At 43.8% G+C, this 19,026-nt stretch overlaps 1 protein-coding gene across 2 annotated transcripts in view; it reads left to right on the forward strand.

Moving 5' to 3' along the window:
• Positions 1 to 18,592, forward strand: part of EEF1A2 (eukaryotic translation elongation factor 1 alpha 2) — a 49,958-nt gene extending 31,366 nt beyond the window's left edge. For both annotated transcript variants that reach the window (XM_083146752.1, XM_083146751.1), the window contains exons 6-8: positions 9,804 to 10,060; positions 13,541 to 13,775; positions 18,243 to 18,592. In XM_083146752.1, the coding sequence (XP_083002878.1) occupies positions 9,804 to 10,060; positions 13,541 to 13,775; positions 18,243 to 18,370 (620 nt within the window). In that variant the 3' untranslated portion in view covers positions 18,371 to 18,592. The remainder of the gene's footprint in view (positions 1 to 9,803; positions 10,061 to 13,540; positions 13,776 to 18,242) is intronic.
• Positions 18,593 to 19,026: the final 434 nt, after the last annotated feature.

Below are 19,026 nucleotides of genomic sequence, written 5' to 3' on the forward strand. Positions count from 1 at the left end.
TTTTTAAACCCATGGAAGACACCAGCTCACATACCTTCTGAGGAAACCGTCCGATATATTTGACGGAGAAACGCGTCAAGGAATTGAGCATTTATCACTTTGGGCCATCCAGAAATTATTCTCCCACGCCACCATACCAACAGGATAAAACCACTCTGCAATAAATCCTTTTTCAGCGGAGGACTAGAGCGGCGGGTTGTGATATCCAGCGCCCGTCAAACCACTGACCTGCGGCGCTGAGAGCTTCCAAGCTGCAGGCGGTAACCATCTCCTCCTGACACAGCGATTACAACATCGACCGCAGCGTCCGAGGACCGCAGATTGCAGATCCCCCCTTGGAGCCTATCTAACCCAGCTGCCAAACAACTGACCCGGTAAGCTCCGGACCACCTTTGTGGAACTACAAGGACATTCATGCGCTAATACAACAAGTGGTGAGATCAATATTTCTGGAACTTATACTGTTTATTCCCTACTCAATGGAAATTCAATTGGAGACTTAATTAGTCCGAGGACTCTGGTCCATAGGACCTTGCCTACTATAAGGGATTATTGCCCATATTTATTACCTAATTACCGTATCTACCATTTTAAGTGTCTAATACTGTTGTTTTTAATAAATGTTTACTTTTTTACTGGTTCTTATGCGCTCTCAATAATTTGTGTATTTCTATTCTATTAACCTTTGCTGGGAGCTGCATACCAGTTGCTACCTTATCCTACAAGTATTTATTCAGAGCAATTAATTTGATTTTTAGTCTGCGCCTGATTATTGTTTGTATAGTTGGATACTATATCTAACAAAGTGTAATAACGCCTAACCGCAGGCGCAGACACTTCCCTGACATTTGCCAATCTCCCGCAGAGGCAAATTGGTCAGTGAGTACACAGCGCACAATCCAGCAATAATTGTATTAACGCTAATTGCAAATACAGAGATTTTCTGTGACTTGTCTTGCTGTATCCCTAACACTATTAGTAATACCGGGACCCATAGTCAGTTCCACTCATCTATCTGAAAATAACTTGCAAAATATACCAATTGCGTGACACTGTGATTTCACTGTCAACATCCCGCTCTATTTACATGGTTTCTCTCATTCTGTCACCTACTGCATTTAATTTTTCTGCGAGTGTGCCCCAACATCAGAATTAACATTTGCGACTGGTGACAGGAAAGCAGAAAACTGTAACCTCTGTATATTCCTTCTGGGTGACACCTGATACTCATCTCTCATCTGTCATTCTATGCCAACAAAGCAGATGACAGACAGCAGAATGATACCAGTCTGAATAACCCCAGATATTCTTTAACCTTTGGAGGTACGCAGCACGTTGGAACTCCTCTGTCTACGCAGGTTCAGTGTGAACACTCTCAGTCAAAACAGCCGGGTGAAATATCTGCGCTGCATACATACTGCAACAGTGACACTCTGAGCAGTACATATTTGACTAAACAGAGGGTTCACACCACTTTATATCTATTACCTATTCCTACACTGCTATAGGTACAAACTGAACTAACTCTCATTCAGTATTTTACGGTAACACATGATACTGAAAAGCAGAAAGGTTCCAAAGTGAGAGAATTGCACTACCTTTTTTCCACTTACTCTCTCTGTACTATCCCTTGCAGGTCAAATTATAAACCCTCTCAGAGGAACAGAATCATTTCTGAGCCTGTGCTGCAACAGTATCTACTTATTGTCAACACACAAATCACTGGTTAGACTGTTACAAAATGTTGAAACAATAGCAAAAGTAACTGTTTATATTAGAAGTCAGAGCCGCAGCATATGAATTTAGTGTCATTATAGACCTTTCTGCTTTTTATTTTTAGATCAGAAAGCAGGAGAACTAGTGCTGGGACAAGGAGCAGTAAATACCACCAATATTGAAATAGGGTAATTCACAATACTGATCTCCTATTCTTTCAGTAATATATTCGCAAACTGGAACAATCTGGGAAACCAGAGGAAAAAATATATAACCCTCTGTTTGACAAATTGTGATCGAATACTGTAATGAACTTGATCATGTATTCATTTTTTGTTGTTTTGTATTGACAAGCACTATTTGTTTTAAGGTATACCTAATAAAAGTTAGTTTTTAATTAACACCACAATACCTATCAAATTAATAAAGAGTGCCCTGGAAAAGACATAATCAGTCTTTCTTTTTCTTGCACACCTGTGAGAAAAAAATCCCCCCCATACCTCTGTGACTTCCCCGGCAGAGGTTCCTTTTCATCAGCGACCATCACTGGTCGCTGATGAAAAGGAGAAACTGAGCAATATATTGCTCAGCAATATATTGATAGCAATATATTGCTGAGCAATATATCTCCCCGTGTGTACGGGGCTTTAAACATTGCACAGATACACAAAGGCACAACACACACATACACATACTGTATATACATAGCACACCTCACACACTTATGCATTGGACAGATACATACAACACAACACACACAACCACATACACTAAAACACACACAGAAAAACAGTACAACACACACAAACACATAAAAATTAGCCATTAGCCATAAAGAATTTGCCATTTATTTAACAGTCTGTACCGGCAAATAAAAACTGTACCTAATGTACCGTTTTTTCTTTTTCCCATATCTGTCTCTGCGCTCCCTGGCCAGTTGCACTGAGAAATCTTTGTCCTGGCCAATGCACCCATTGATCAATACAAAGTGGGTACACTGCACTCACCCTGTTAGTCTGTTGGATGTTAGGCACTGCTCTGCCTTAAGGGTTTCCCAGACTCATTTGGTTCACAGATAGGGGGAAATTTGCTAAAGGAAATTTGTAAAAAATAGGTATATTTGTATCCAGAAATACACTTATTTTTGACATTTACTATCCCGAAAATACGGCAATTCGTATTCGTATTGATAGCACATCAATACGAATACGAATTGCCGTATTTTCGGGATATTAAATGTCAAAAATAAGTGTATTTCTGGATACAAATACACCTATTTTTTACAAATTTCTTTTAGCAAATTTCCCCCATAATGTTTGGTCGATGGGCATGAGCACTGCATGTATTTGTTTGAATGTTATGAGTGTAAGAAATTGAAGAATAAGACTGAGATGAAGATTTGTCACGTTATAGTGTACAATTTACTCAATAAATCGGGAAATAAATATGTGTACATAGAAGTACAATCAAGAAATGAAAGTAGGATTAAAAAATAAATACTGATTCAAACTGATAATTGTTTGGATGGGGGTGGGTTGCGAAAAAAATCTATAGGTGGAGGGGGGTATGGAAATTGTGGGCATAATTGGTGTTTGGTACACCTACAGGGGGTACCCAGATGATAAGAAATTTTCACTACAGTGTCACCATAGGGGGATTTCCAATTGGGGTTCAGGTGGTCTTTTAGGGACCCCTTTACAATCCCATTTTCTCTTCTCCTGGAGCCTACGGTCTCCCTCAGTGATTGACTATCATTAAGGGAGACCGTAGGCTCAAGGAGAAGAGACCTATGGGATTGTAAAGGGTCCCTGAAAGACCACCTGGATCCCAATTGGGAATCCCACTATGGTGACACTGTGACCGTGACACTGTAGTGAAAATCCCATCAATTGAGGATGTGTACCAAACACCAATTATGCCCACAATATCCATACCCCTCCACCTATAGATTTGTTTCGCAACCCACCCCATTCAAACAATTATCAGTTTAAATCAGAACTTATTTTTTAATCCTACTTTCATTTCTTGATTATACTTCTATGTACACTTATATATTTTTTTCATGATTTATTGCGTAAATTGTACACTTTAACATGGCAAATCTTTATCTCAGTCTTATTCTTCAACTACTTACACTCCAAACCTTATCAATGCACCCATTTATGATTGCGATGGCTGGATCGGTGGATTGGCCCGGCGGGTGTAGGGAAGAATTTGTCCCATTGCACCTGTTCCCAGTGGTGCATTGCAGTGGTGCGGGTAGCGTGCGTCACGTCATGACTTCATGTGGCCAGGCCCGCGGACCTGCTCCCACACTCACTGCCCCACTGTTTGGTAGAGATGCCCGGTGCATGTGCTTGTACCGATTTCTGACCCTCAGATGTTGGAGGGTATGTCATAGGTGCTAAATATCAGGAGTGGATGTAGAATTCATCAACACATACAAGTTATCAACTCAGGAGTGTTGTGTTTCAAACAACAACACCACACCTGATTTCATTGCCATCATTGAGTATCAATGCAAACACATTCTAACATTATGGTGGAAACTTTAACAAATTACAATCTTAGGTCTTTGGCACAGCATACTGTAAGATGACATTTTTCAGCAATTTTGGAAATAAAAAACCCCAAGGTTTTCCCGGGCAACGCCGGGCGGGTCAGCTAGTGTATATATATATATATATATATATAATCATCTAACTCTACTTTTTTTTGGCTCCTACGCTATATTAACCTCAATAACATTCATTTACACTCATTTCCAGTCTATTCTGAACACCTCACACCTCACAATATTGTTTTTAGGGCAAAAGTTTGCACCGAGGTAGCTGGATAACTATGCTAAGCCACACAAGTGTGCGGCACAAACACGTGGCTCATGTAAGAGTGGCACTGCAGCGGCAGACAGGATGGCAGTTTAAAAAAATAGGCCCAAAAAAGACCCCTATCTGGCTTGATCATGCACTGTTTACCATGTGCAGTCAAGGAGCGGTGGGCATTTTGTGCAGCACAGAGTTTGTCTGCAAGTGTGTAACTGTTTTGATCACTTTAACATCCAACAAGACATTAAATGAATTATGAATAATATAGCAGCCTAGTAGGTAGCGAAAATAAACTAATAGGTACTAGGTAGGTAGGCAGGCAGGCAGTAACACTGCCAGTGGTCACCACAAAAGGTAGTTATTAATATTACACACCACCAGTAGCTTTATGAAGTGCACCAGCAGAATTTATATAATAATTAATTTTATTATTAGGACGGTACTGCTTGGCAGTGGCACTCAGTGGCACACGTCAGTGCACCAGCAGCATGGAATTATTTTTTACAGTCCCACACAGCACAAGTATTATTTTTGAATTAAATTAGATATACCTGTAGCAGCCTAGTATGTACTAGGTAGGTACACTAGGTAGGCAGTAGCACTGTCAGTGGCAACAGTGGACTGAGTAACTAAAAAATACTGGCAGATTCAGTGCAGGCAGCACCAGTGGACTATATATATAATATTAATTATTAATATATAATATTATATTACAGGCACAGCACAGCACCAGAGGTAGGCACCAGCCCAGAGGAGACAGTAGTACTACAGGTACACAGTTAGACTGTTCTCCTAAGCAGAGAGGAGAACAGAGTACACAGCAGCACTGAGGGAGACAGCCCCAGCGAATAAAATAATTAATTACAGCACAGCACACCAGAGGTAGACCGCACAGAGGAGACAGTAGTACTACAAGTACACAGTTAGACTACACAGCAGCACTGAGAGACAGCACCAGCGATTGAAAAATATTGCGCTCAAGCTCAAGCTCAAGTTTAAGCCCCAGCAGCACCAACACACCCCCTCCCAAACCACTACTTGACTGGAGTGAAGATGGCGGGCGCGGCAGCCGCTTTTAAAGCCTCGCGAAATCCGGCGCCGGGAGATGACGTTCTGACCACGCGGACGGACCCGAGTCAGGCGGGAATCTCAGAGCGCTGCTCGGAACTGGGCTCGGAATGATGATGTCCGTGGGGGCTCGGATCTCTGGAATCCGAGTCTGCACATCTCTAATATATATATATATATACATATACAGATGGAGCGCCCTTCATTCAGCGCCAGCTCTCTCTACTGGCGAGAGCTGGCGGAGAGGCGTTCCATCTGATGGGGACACGTGAGCGCCTCACACGCATGCTCGTCCCTGTCTCTCGGTGGCGGGGAGTTGAAAACCTGCCTGTCTCCGCTTCAGGGAGATGGGCTGGGGTAGTGGGGGTGCGGGGGGCTGCGGGCACCAGTGGGGGAGCGGCAGTGGGCTCCGATGGAATAGGCGCGTGCCCCCTTCCATCTGATGGCAGGTCCTGGCGATTGCCGATAGAATCGCCAGGACCCGCTCAAATGACAGGCGCTCCATGTATTTACATTACTGTGCAAGCTTTAGGCCGGTGTGGAAAAAATGCTGCAAAGTAAGAATGCTTTCAAAAATAAGTGTTTGCATTCTATTAATTGATAAAAATAACTACTAAGTAAATGAACAGAAGAGAAATCTAAAGCAAATCAATATTTGGCATGCCATTTTATCATATACCTCTATACGTGCATACTGAACATATCAATCACACAAATGATATGGCAGCAACTTAGTAGAGAAAAGCATGCAGATATGGTCAATAGGTTCAGTTGTTTTTCAGACCAAGCACCAGACTGTGAAAAAATGTTATCTAGGTGACTTTGACCGTGGAATGAATGTTGGTGCCAGACGGGATGGTTTGAGTATCTCAGGAACTGCTGATCTCCTGGGATTTTCATGCAGAACAGTATCCAGAGTTTACAGTGAGTGGTTCACAAAACCTATGGCAGTTCGGTGGGCAAAAATGACATATTAATGAGAGGCCAAAAGAGAATGTCCCAACTAGTTCAAACTGACAAGGTACCATTAACTTCACTAACCATCCATTAAAACAGTGGTACCAAACCTTGAAGTAGATGTCTTAAAACAGCAGTAATTCAGTGTTCCACTACTGTCACCTAAGGAGAGCACACCAACCCTGGAAAAATGGTTCATACTGTAATTTGGTGAAAACAACATAGATTCCGTGAGTAAGTCTTACATCAGTGGTGGTGATGATATAATGCTTTAGGAAATACAGTATGTTCATGGCAAATTTGGCCCCTTAATACCTCTTTACCAGTGGCGTAACTACTGTAAGGCAGCCCCAGCTGCCGCTTGTGGGAGCAAGCGGCAGTGGGGTCTGTGTGGGTGCCGGCACCCGCTTGACGCACTGACATGTTGCTGCCTACTGGCTGAGCACCAGAGGCGAGTCAGCCACAGCGCGGGTGCGGTCATGACAGAGACTACAAATCCCCCCACTGATTCAATTGACTGTACATAGAGCGGGCTATTGGCTACAGTGTACAGGAGTGGCTGGCAGATGGGCATGCTGGGGCGGCCTGGGATGCGTCGGATGCTAAGGGAAGCAGCAGTTTCTGCTGGTCTCTCTGCCTCTCTCCTGCTTCAGCCTCTTCAGAGGGGGGCACAAATTTTTTGGCAGGGGGGAGCAAAATTTATAGTTACGTCACTGCTCTTTACTACAGCATACCTTATTATACATGGGTTCCTTTGTGCCCACAGTCTACCCATCTTCCAACAGTAAACAGCTTATTTTTATAAAGCACATTATTTTAATTTGGTTCCATGAACATTAAAATGAGTTCACTGTACTCCAGCTGACTCCAAAGTCACCAGATCTCTATCCAATAGATCACCTTTGACTTTTGGTGGAATGGGTGATTTGTGGTGTCCATATTCTACCAACAAATCTGCAGCATCTGTGTGATGCTATCATGTCACCAGTATCTCTGATGCTGTGTACACACGGGGGCGATTGGGGCTGAAATCGCTCAGAATATGGTCCCTGCCGACCATATTGCCAGTGATGGGAGTGTGCCCCGGCGATAAATCGCCGGGTGCGCGCTCCCGTTTTCTGCCCCATTCTAATCGCTGGTCGCAGGAGCTTGCTCATGAGTCCAGCTGATTACCTCTGCGGCACCGCCGGCTCAGGTTCCTTTTTATCAGCGACCATCTATGGTCGCTGATGAAAAGGGGACACTGAGCAATATATGTGTACGTGGGCTTAAGGATTGTTTCCAGCACCTTGCTGAATACATTATTCCCTCCTATCTGTTCTTGTAGCTTTCCATACCTTCTGTTTTTTTCTTCTCCTTGATGCTGGAATGTTTGGGCCTATTTGGTTTATGATATATATAAAGGCTAGCTATGAGCCTGGGGGAGACCTCCCTCTTCCAATCCAGCCCAGACATTAAATCAGTAGCACCAAATTAAATAATTAATCCTAACTAAGAGCAACCAGCCCAGACATTACATTAATAGAATTCACCTGTAATACACGTCAACCCATAATTAATAGAATTCCCATTTAATAAATAAAGATCACCCAAAACATTATATGAAACAATAATCAGATTTAATATACTCACTGCTGTGCACATTCCCAGTGCCACTTACCATAGCTATCCCTTCCCATGGTTTTCAGTATACTATGGGCCTGACTCAGGGGAAGCAGCTGCAGTGCACCAGGTCCCCTGAGGACTAAGGCGCCCACTGCTGCCTCTGTCACCCTCTTCCTGTCACCCGCTGTTTTTCCTTGTCTCACTCTGCCTACTCCTGCCTCCCCTGTCACCCTCTGCCTCCCAGTGGCATGCAGTGGGGTGAGGCAGGTGAGGCACAGCCTTTCCTGTCATACTAGCGTATATGCCGCTTTTTTTAACTTCACTTGCAAACACAAATATGGCAATATAACCAGGCTGTGCACAATTCCAGAGTTAGGCACTCTCCAGAGTTTCCAGTACATCACATATGCTGTTGTTCACCTAAGCTTTGTGCCCTCCATAGTTTCCAGTTTTGCGATAACTACCGCTGTGCACATTCCCAGAGCCAGTTACCATAGCTGGGCATTCTCCAAGTTTCCAGGGCACTTTTACCACTAATCGGTGCAACCTCAGCACCAGCCAATGTTGACACCAATTGTATTGTATCTCCTCAATGCCAGAGACTTTCAGTATATGCAATACAGTATTACTGGGTACTCACTGCAGTCCCCCTTTCCTATTGCATAGCTACACCAGACTCCTTTGGTATAGAGTGACTCTAAAGCACTGTTCAGTTTCCTGTCAGTACATTTCTTACAAACCTAGGCCCTTATTCAGATCTGATCACAATACAAATTTGTTCTCAAAATGGGCAAAACCATGTGCACTGCAGGTGGGGCAGATGTAACATGTGCAGAGAGAGTTACATTTGGGTGGGGTGTTTTGAAACAGAAATAAATTGCAGTGTAAAAATAATGCAGCCAGTATTTACCCTGCACAGAAACAAAATAACTCACACAAATCTAACTCTACAGTATCTATACATCAGCCTCACCTGCGGTGCACATGGATGCTGCCCATTTTGAGAACAAATTTGTACTGAGATCAGATCTGAATAAGGACCCTAGTCTGTTCTGTGTTCTATATGAGGATCGGGAGAACTCATATTAAGCCTCCCTGTTTCCTGAACTTGCCCTCTAGCAATACTCAACCATCGGGTCCAGAAAACTCCTAAGTTCTGACAAGGAGTTAAAAAAATGACTAGGTGTATAATTCCTTCTGTGATCTTAAAGTGTACCTCTTACTAACAGGTGAGGCAGATATTATTTAAGCTAATACAATAGTTATGAAAACGGAGCTTGCTAATTCCTTAGAGCTGGTGACATAACTGACAGTAGTTCATGAGACAAGAGACACTTTCGCTAGTTTCTGTTTACAGGCTGTGGGGGAGATGTATCGAACCTTGGAGAGAGATGAAATTGAGAGAGATTAAATACTAACCAGAGTGTAACTGCAGGCTGTTCGAAAAATTACAGGCACTGATTGTTGTTACTTTTTCTCCCTCCAAGATCTAATACACCTCACATCTTATATGTGTTCTTTCCACAAAATTCTTGCTATAACTGTGTGTAAATAAAATATACACTTACAGTATAGACATTATATTTATAAGTATAAACATGCCATTTTGAGTGGATATTCTTTCACTTTTAGGAATTGGAACAGTTCCAGTCGGTCGGGTAGAAACTGGGATCTTAAAACCCGGAATGGTAGTGACCTTTGCCCCCGTCAATATCACGACTGAAGTGAAGTCCGTAGAGATGCACCATGAGGCTCTGAGTGAAGCTCTACCTGGAGACAATGTTGGCTTTAATGTCAAGAATGTGTCTGTTAAAGATATCCGCCGTGGTAACGTGTGCGGTGACAGTAAGGCCGACCCACCCCAGGAAGCTGCACAGTTCACCTCTCAGGTTTGCAAGATCTAATGGAAACGTGTAAATTTAGAAGACATTTTAAATTTTTTAGGGGAATCCGATTAGCTATGGTATTTGCCATATGGGGAAAAGCTACGGGTTTCACTATAAGAGCTATTCAATAAAACTGCCTTTTCCCTGTGGGTTAAACCGTAGCATAACATGCGCTAATCCATTCATTCTACGTAACATGCAGCATGCATGGGTTTTCCTGTGTGTTTAACAGCAGAGGCTGCCTTTTATCCTAGACTCAGTGGCGTAGCTAAGTTTTGGGCGCCCCCCCGCCGTTAGGGGGGGGGGGGCGCCCCACCCCCCGCCGCCGCCCCGCCAAGCACCCCCAATCCCCCGCCGCCCATGCAACCCCCCCCCCCCAATCCCCTGCAGCCTTACCTATCGCGCTGGTCCCGGCGGCTCCATTCTTCTATTGAGGACCACCACAAAATGGCCGCCCCCATACAGCAGACAGTTTCAGAGAACTGTGTGCTATATATGGGCAGCCATTTTGTGGTGGTCCTCAGCAGAAGAACGAAGCCACCGGGACCAGAGAGATAGGTAAGTCTGCGGGGGATTGGGGGGGGGAGGGGTGTAACTATAGCACCGTAGCCCCCGGCGCCCCCACATGCACAGCGCCTCCCCGCGGTGGCGGGGGCTGCGGTGCTATAGTTACGCCGCTGCCTAGACTTTTACTAGCAGCTTCTAAAACTCTGAGCTTCTCTCTGCAGTGCTGTTTGAGGGAGCTGTCACGGATCCCTCCCAGTAGACCCAGAAGTCCAGTGACGGCGCCGCATCGCAAGGGACATCTCTTATCACAAGAGTTGTCCCTTGCGTTACTAATGGCTTGTATTAGTGCATATGCGATTATTTTGAAAGCGGTAGCCAGTGGAGGGGGGTGGTGAATGTTAGTACATCCCACTGACTGCTGACATCACTGCCGGAATCATGACCTAGAATGCCATGTTACTGGAGATCGCAGTGCCTGGTGGGGAATTTACAGTAATTCCTTTCCCAGCACAATTTGTCTGGGTGTGCAGAAATCTCCTTAACATGGGAACTAATCATTACTTGAAAAATGCTTGAGGAACTGTAACCAGTGGGGGAGGGGTGAGATAAAGGTAAAGGTAAATAGTTAAATAATGCTGGAGGGGGATGCAAAACCCAAGGCTTTTTAGAGTGGTTTATAAAACATGGGTATTTGTAATTGCTATTAAGGGAGTGTGGGGGCTGCTATTCCTAAGATTTTAGACCACTGTGGAGTCTGATGCCAATGGGGGTAGGAAGTTATTTTATAATGGCTGTCTATGGACATGGAGGTGGTTGGGGGTTGCAAACATTCCCAATATATTTAATTTTTTTAAAATAAATATGGTACTTATATATTAGTTGGGTGCCCACTAAGCTATTTGCTTAGTTTTCCACGTCCCGTACCATAAATAATTAATTCAAAATACTTTTCAAACTTTATTAAGGGCGGGATTTACTAAGGTAAAAATGCGGTAAACAACCATTTTCGGGGGATTTTACCGCATTTTCAAATGTACTTAAACCCGGCCGCCCCATCTTCACCGGCAAGGGTATCCTATAGAAGCCTATGTCCTCCCCCGCCACAGATGCCGCCCCCCCGGCTTACCTTCTTCCAGGTCCTCCTGGACCCTGAAGGTAAACTCCTCCTTCCCCTAGCAACACAGCCAGAGGTCCTTCCAGCTGCAGGGGGGAGGAGGAGGCGCTGGGGACAGCCTGTTTAGGCTTCCCAGCGTTAGGAGAGGAGCAGGCGCCAAGGAATGTGATGGAGACGGGGGGCCTCCGTCACTGCACTGCGATGCTAGGCGCATATGTTAATACATATGCACTAGCATTGCTGTGGCCGGGCGGCTAGGGGAGGCGATGATTTTTAATACATCCCGCCCTAAGTAACTTTTCAAAAGCATGTCAAAATGACGGCTTCTGCAGTGTACTTTCACTTTGAGCTGTGACAGATTTTAGCCCACAAACTCTCCACCCCACCTTCAATCTCTTCACAGCGCCATCTGTCCATATCCAACAAGACTGAAACAGAGCAGTGTCCCTGCAAAAATTGCTTTCACTTTTTTAAATAACATTTTAGCACAAAGTAATTTGGTCCGTCAAGTGAGGAGGAGTTAGCATTTTATATATGTAGATAAAAAATTACCCCTACTTTCTGAATTTTGGGAGGATCTTCAGTTAAATGGTTAATAATGTAATCTTTTATAATATGATTATATTTCTGTAGATCTCTGTCCCTTCGATTTCAAGAACAGCAAGGAGGGAGGCTAATATTGAATGATTTATAGTTGGTTTCTATGTTATTATATGGGTTAGTACATTACACCAATATGTGCTTTTTTCAAGGCCAGCGCAGTGGGAAGGAGAAAGTATATTAAGATGGTGTTGGTATTCATTAATACTTAGGGCCTTATTCTGGTCGGTGCGGCCGGAGCCGAATATGCGGCCAGGACCGTGCGTCCTAAACCCCGCCTTTCGTACGGATCGCTCTCTCCGTCCGAATGCGGTAATCCGCTGACCGCACGAGTGAATTTCTTACGGATACACCTCCTCCATCTCTTGGAACCTCCCCCATCATTCGATGGTCGCAGAATATCTAATGCAGGACCGAGTGGTCCGCCAGCTCCCGCAACCTCAGACCACACGGGCATTTCTCCGTGCAAAAGCAGGGATCTGGGCGGGCAGCTGACATCCGGCAATGTCATATGTCCGCCCCCTACACGTGCATCACGGCCGCATTACCATACATACGCCCAGCGTTTGCATGGGAACGCCCATGAAACGCGGGGTGTAAACATATGGTAATGAGCCCAAACAGCCCTTCACGCCCCTCTCCACCCCCTGTTCGTAGTGTACACATTTCATGCGGAATTTGGCCGTGAGTCCCGTTCGCACATGCGCATAGACGCCTCTGCACATGCGCAGACACAAAACATCGGCGGCACGAACGCACGCGGACATTACCGCACCAACCAGAATAAGGGCCTTAATTATGATTGTCAATTTCATGCACATTTTATAGATTCATTTTTTCAAAGATCCCCATGTGAGGTTCACTTCTTACTGTAACATTTAGAATTTGTCTTTGTGAAATTAAATTAATATAATTCAAGTCTATACCTTGTTAGTCCACTTGGGGGGGTATTCAATCTGTGCTGGCACTCGCCTATTCAATACTGTTGCTAACGACAGCAATTCTGATGTTACTGTCAGCATTAAAGACTGTCAGATCCGACAGAACGGCCAATTTCTGGCAGTTTGTGGCCATTTTCAAAATTTCAGGACTTTCCGACAAGCAAGTGTCGGTACTTTGAATACTAACAGTTGAATTACTGTCGTTATTACAGTTTTTAATGCAATCCTTACTTAATGACATATTGAGAAAATACACAGAGTCAGACATTAGTCCCTTGCGACATCAGTCAGTATAAGCATGTGTCTGTTTCTCTTTGCTAGGTGATTATATTAAATCATCCAGGCCAAATCAGTGCCGGCTACTCACCTGTCATTGACTGTCACACTGCACACATCGCCTGCAAGTTTGCAGAACTGAAGGAAAAGATCGACCGGCGTTCCGGCAAGAAGCTGGAAGATAATCCTAAATCACTGAAATCTGGAGATGCTGCCATTGTAGAGATGATTCCTGGAAAGCCCATGTGTGTGGAGAGCTTCTCCCAGTACCCACCTCTTGGTAAGATGCTGTGTCCTCATTTTAGCAGCTGTAATCTATGGAGAGAGCTCTCTATGGTAGTGGAACTTTGTGGAACATTCATGTTTCATGATGAGACCAAACATTCTAGAGTAGGTTCTGTTAGAGATATAGACAGCTCTGCGATGTCTTTGTTTTAGCTGGGACTCCAATTGGTTGACACCAAAAGCTCAACAGTCATTAAGTCGATATTGACAAAACAATAGCAACAAATGGAGAAACTTGCGCCCCTGGACTGCTGCACAGTCTTCACCGAGGGTAACCACACCAATCGATAGTTTTGTACAGAATGTTGAAGAACTATTGCGCTGTCCCGAATGACAAGAGGGGTTCCTTAATCCTCTTCTTATTCCGCTGGCAGTCCACCAAACATTAATATAAAAATAAGACAAGGAGAGACTTTATCATGGAAACTGTATCAAAGTTTTTCATAAACAGTACACAGTATTTTTATATTAATGTTTGGTGGACTTCCAGCGGATTAAGAAGAGGATTAAGGAACCCCTCTTGTCATTCGGGACAGCACAATAGTTCTTTACCATTCTGTACAAAACAATTTTGACAAAAGTTTGACAGTCAATAGGCCAACATTAACAAAAGGTGGACATATGTATAGGTCGACATAAGTTTTTCATGATTTTTTCCTTCTTTTTTTTCCAGACTATTTCATGCTTTACCACCCACGGGGATTCTGAATGGGAATGCTAAAGTGTGCCCTGCAGTAGCAGAGCAAGGCATCTGGCCAAAAGCATGGCACATAACGCATGGCAAATAACGTTAGCCATGCGAGGGTACAAGCTACACTAATTGGGGGTCCACATGCTCAGATTTTGACATTGACACAAAAAAACATGAAAAACTCATTTTGATTTTTTTCATATGTAAACTTTGCTATACTGACCCTTTATCACTGTCGACCAATTGCATGTCTACCTTTTGTACGTGTTGACCTATTGACTGTCTTCCTAGATATTGTCTGTGCAATAAACAACACCCGTCTTCGCTACATCATTATTGGAAAAACAAAATTAAGTTTGAATTAAGTTATCAGCTTTGGTGAAGTAGGGATTTTGCTGATCCCTCTACTTTTCTTGTTTTATTAATTGTAACCTCATTAAAGTATTAGATTGCTAACTGTAGTAAGAAGTAATGTTCCCAGCAGACACTGCAGTGATATTTGGTTGTACATTCTACTGAACTGGATTCCCTATTGAGAAGTCGGGGCTATCTCTTAATAATATTTCTTAATAATATTTTTTTTTATTTTAGATAATTATTTTGCACAAATAAACTGATGATGACAATTTGTACCAATAATTTGTGACATGGATGAAATATAGTATATAATGATCTGTCATCAGCCCAAAGCCCTGGTGTGGAGCATGCCTTGTGTAGTTAGGACCTTATTCATGTTTGTACACAATTGCAATTGGGATTTTATAGGTTACGGAGCTGCTACTGAAATCAAAAAAGACACCCATCAGAGCCATTGCAATCATATTTGCAATTGCGTACCCATTTGCACCTATACACATTAAGGAACATCAAGGTAAGGGTTGCCTTACGGCTACACAGACTGGCCACAGCATTAGAGATGCTGGCGCCATGTTTCTCTGAGAACATGATCGCAGCAGAAGATGGCTATGGCATCTGTGTTTTAGCTTCCACTCTCCATTAACCAGTCCAAATGGTAACCGTCTGTCAATAACTCTTTGATGAAATCTTCTCTGTGAGCACAGGTTAAAAGGCTTCTAGGGCCCATGTGTATTTAGATGATAATCGCTTTGTTACATGAAAATCCACCATTGCGTACAAACATAAATTGGGCCTAAATAGTTTTGTAATGGTGATAGGTGGGATGGAGCAAGCATCACATTTTGCTTGCAATGTATCCCCTACTCTCTGCATACATATTAGCATTTACTAATGCTGTCTGTATGAAGATTTTTAGCAAAGGCCAGTAAGAACCCTATCTGCATGAATCGAGTGATGCGCGCACCATGGGGGGTGCTGAGAGGAACCAGTTGGAGCCCTTAAAGCCTAGGCATCTATAGGGCAACGCCAAGCTAAATATGGTGTTGCCCACCGGATCCAAGTGTTTGTAAATCTTTGTAAGACTTTCAGTGTGTGCATAGATTATTGTGTTCACTTCAAAGTCCAACCTACAGTACTTCCTCCTTAAGTTCATCCACTTTCATTCATTTAAATTAATATGATTTAAACTCGGTCTTAGATGAATTATGAGAGTCAGGGGACATTTGTGGACTTTCTTTATAACACTATAATGTGTATAACTGAATGAGTTACATTGGTTCTAAAACTAAAAATTAACTTTGCAACTAATTGGTGCAAAAATTATTAAGAACAGGGCCTGATCTCTGCCAGGTCTGAGATGTGTCAAATTCTGACCCCCTTTTTAGAAAGAAAATGTCAGTCTTCCTCAAAGCAGGGGCTTATATGTGGCAAGCATCCTCTTACTACACGCGGGTACAAAACAGGAACAGTCAGTTACATAATTTGTACTCAGAAATTATCTAAAAATACTGAACTCTTCCCATAAGACACTGCTGAAGTATTGGGGGTAATTCAGTCCTGATCAGATTGCTACGAACTTGCATGGCGGACGATTATCAATACACTACGCATGTGTATGGCCCATTGTACATATGCGCGAGGCCATCCTGCGATTAAATTCTGCTACTTTTCTATTTGCAAGCCTTTCGCCACGTGAAGGAAGAAGGCGTCTAGGAGTGGGAAAAGTACGTTTAGTGGGAGTACTAAGAAAAACGCAGGCGTGCCTGAGCGTTTTAGGGGAGGGTGTGTGACATCAGCTCCAGGGCGGATATTCCTTTTTCCATCGCCGCGCCAAGCCTGCGATGACTTGTGGCCATTGTAAAAATCAGTCGATGGTGAGTCTGTTATGATGAGCTATGGACATGTTCGCTCGGTTGCAAATAGATTTGTAGCTGCGCACATCCATTCACACAGCGTGAACATTGATTCGCAGGTCAGGATTACAAGTTCTGAATTCACGGCCCTGCGATCACGTCTGAATTACCCCATAATACAACAGTCGCCATAACAGAATAATGCATTAATATTGCTACAGTCTGTAATTACATATTCTGTATCAAGTCAATAACTTTATAAGAGAACAGATGGTACTTGTTTCCTAGCACGGCCACAACGATCATAATCGCGGTCATCGGGGGTAAAATCGGGGCCATCGCGGGCATCGCATGCGCAAAAAAATCGGACGCGATGCCCGCGATTTCCCCATAGAGAACAATGTTAAATGCCTCAATTTACCCGCGATGACCACGATTTCCCATAGGAAACAATGTGAAATGGCTCAATTTACCCAAATTATCATAGGAACAATGGTAAATGGGCCAAAAACACCCCTGAACATTGAAATGTCCCCCCAAAAGTAGTTTACGCCACCACGTGATCAACGTGAACCCGAAGCGTGGCGAGCGCAGCGAGCCCGCGAGGGGCGGCGGTACGCGTCCTCCGACCTTTTCATACCCCTACTATCCACTAGGGCGTGGAGTGAGAATAGAGTAGTGTGGCGAGCGCAGCGAGCCACCGAGCCCGAAGCGTGGCGAGCGCAGCGAGCCCTGCGAGGGGACGCGGATACCTGTGAAGCCCGCGAAGGGACGCGTTTACCTGTGAAGGTATCCACGTCCCCTCGCGGGGCTCGCTGCGCTCGCCACGCTTTGGGCTCACTCCACGCCCTAGTGGATAGTGGGGGTATGAAAAGGTCGGAGGACGCGTACCGCCGCCCCTCGCGGACTCGCTGCGCTCGCCACGCTTTGGGTTCACGTTCATTGCGGGGTGGCGTGAACTACTTTTGGGGGGACATTTCACTGGTCAGGGGGGTTTTTTGGGCTTTCTGGCCCATTTACCATTCTTCCCTATGATGATTTGGGCAAATTGACCCATTTAACATTGTTTCCTATGGGAAATCGGGGTCATCGCGGGTAAATTGAGGCATTTAACATTGTTCCCTATGGGGAAATCGCGGCCATCGCGGGTGGACCATTTAAGCATTTTTAGGCGCACACGACGCGACCGACCCGATTTTTCACTGTTTTCAATGCATTTCAATGGCCAAGATTTGTGGCCGTGCTAGGAAACAAGTACCGAACAGATGACTAATTCATCTGTTTTTCATAAGAGTAGGTGCTAAGGTACTTTTGTTTGTGAGAGTATTACAAAAGCCGTTGACTAAATTTCCAGAAAGTTGTGGTAAAGTTATTTCAGTTATGGTATTGGCAATGTATTAATTGTTCTAGGCTTCGGGAAAACATATATTTAAAATTGTACGAAGAAAAACTGTATGACCAGATGAAAGTCTCATGAATGTTGGCTACAGGGCTGATAATTTGTACAAATAACTTTTGTGGTATAATTTCGAACTTGGTTTCCCGCCTTTCTCTGTTTCAGGGCGTTTTGCCGTACGGGACATGAGGCAGACTGTGGCTGTGGGTGTAATCAAAAATGTAGAGAAGAAGAGCGGAGGAGCTGGCAAGGTCACCAAGTCAGCACAGAAAGCCCAGAAGGCTAGCAAATGAATTGTAGGCTCCCTGTGTACATACAAGACCTGCCCCTCTGAAAGGGTCTGCCCCCTTCCCTTTGAGGTGCACGTCAGCCCATCTGCTTGTAAAAGCATCTATGTTAACGACTGGATGCTTACGATTAAAGTCCAGTGGAAGTTCTTTAAAAGGAAAAGCATGCCCCCATAGTGTGACCCCTAGTGTCCATTTTACCAATTAAACTGGTTCAACATTATTAAATGAGGCTGTGTTTATTCCATTGGTATGTAGGCTAACACTCATAAAAGGTAGCATCTACAAATATACCTATAACCAGGGCTATTTTTCAGTAGGCTCCAGCAGGAACTGAGGCCCTTATTCTAGTTCACTATTTCTGACAAAATATCTCTTAGATGGACAAAACCATGTGCACTGCAGGTGAGGCAGGTGTTACTTGTGCAGAGATAATTAGATTTGGGTGGGGTTTTACACCTGCCTCACCTGCAGTGTACATGGTTTTGTCCATCTAAGAAATATTTTGTCAGAAAGAGTGAACTAGAATAAGGGCCTCAGTTCCTGCTGGAGCCTGCTGAAAAATAGCCCTGCCTATAACCAGATAATTATATATATATATATATATATATATATATATATATATATATATATATATATATATATATATATATATATATATA

Source organism: Crinia signifera, chromosome 6 (assembly GCF_055691185.1).
Source record: "Crinia signifera chromosome 6, ASM5569118v1, whole genome shotgun sequence".
Taxonomy (NCBI): Eukaryota; Metazoa; Chordata; class Amphibia; order Anura; family Myobatrachidae; genus Crinia; species Crinia signifera.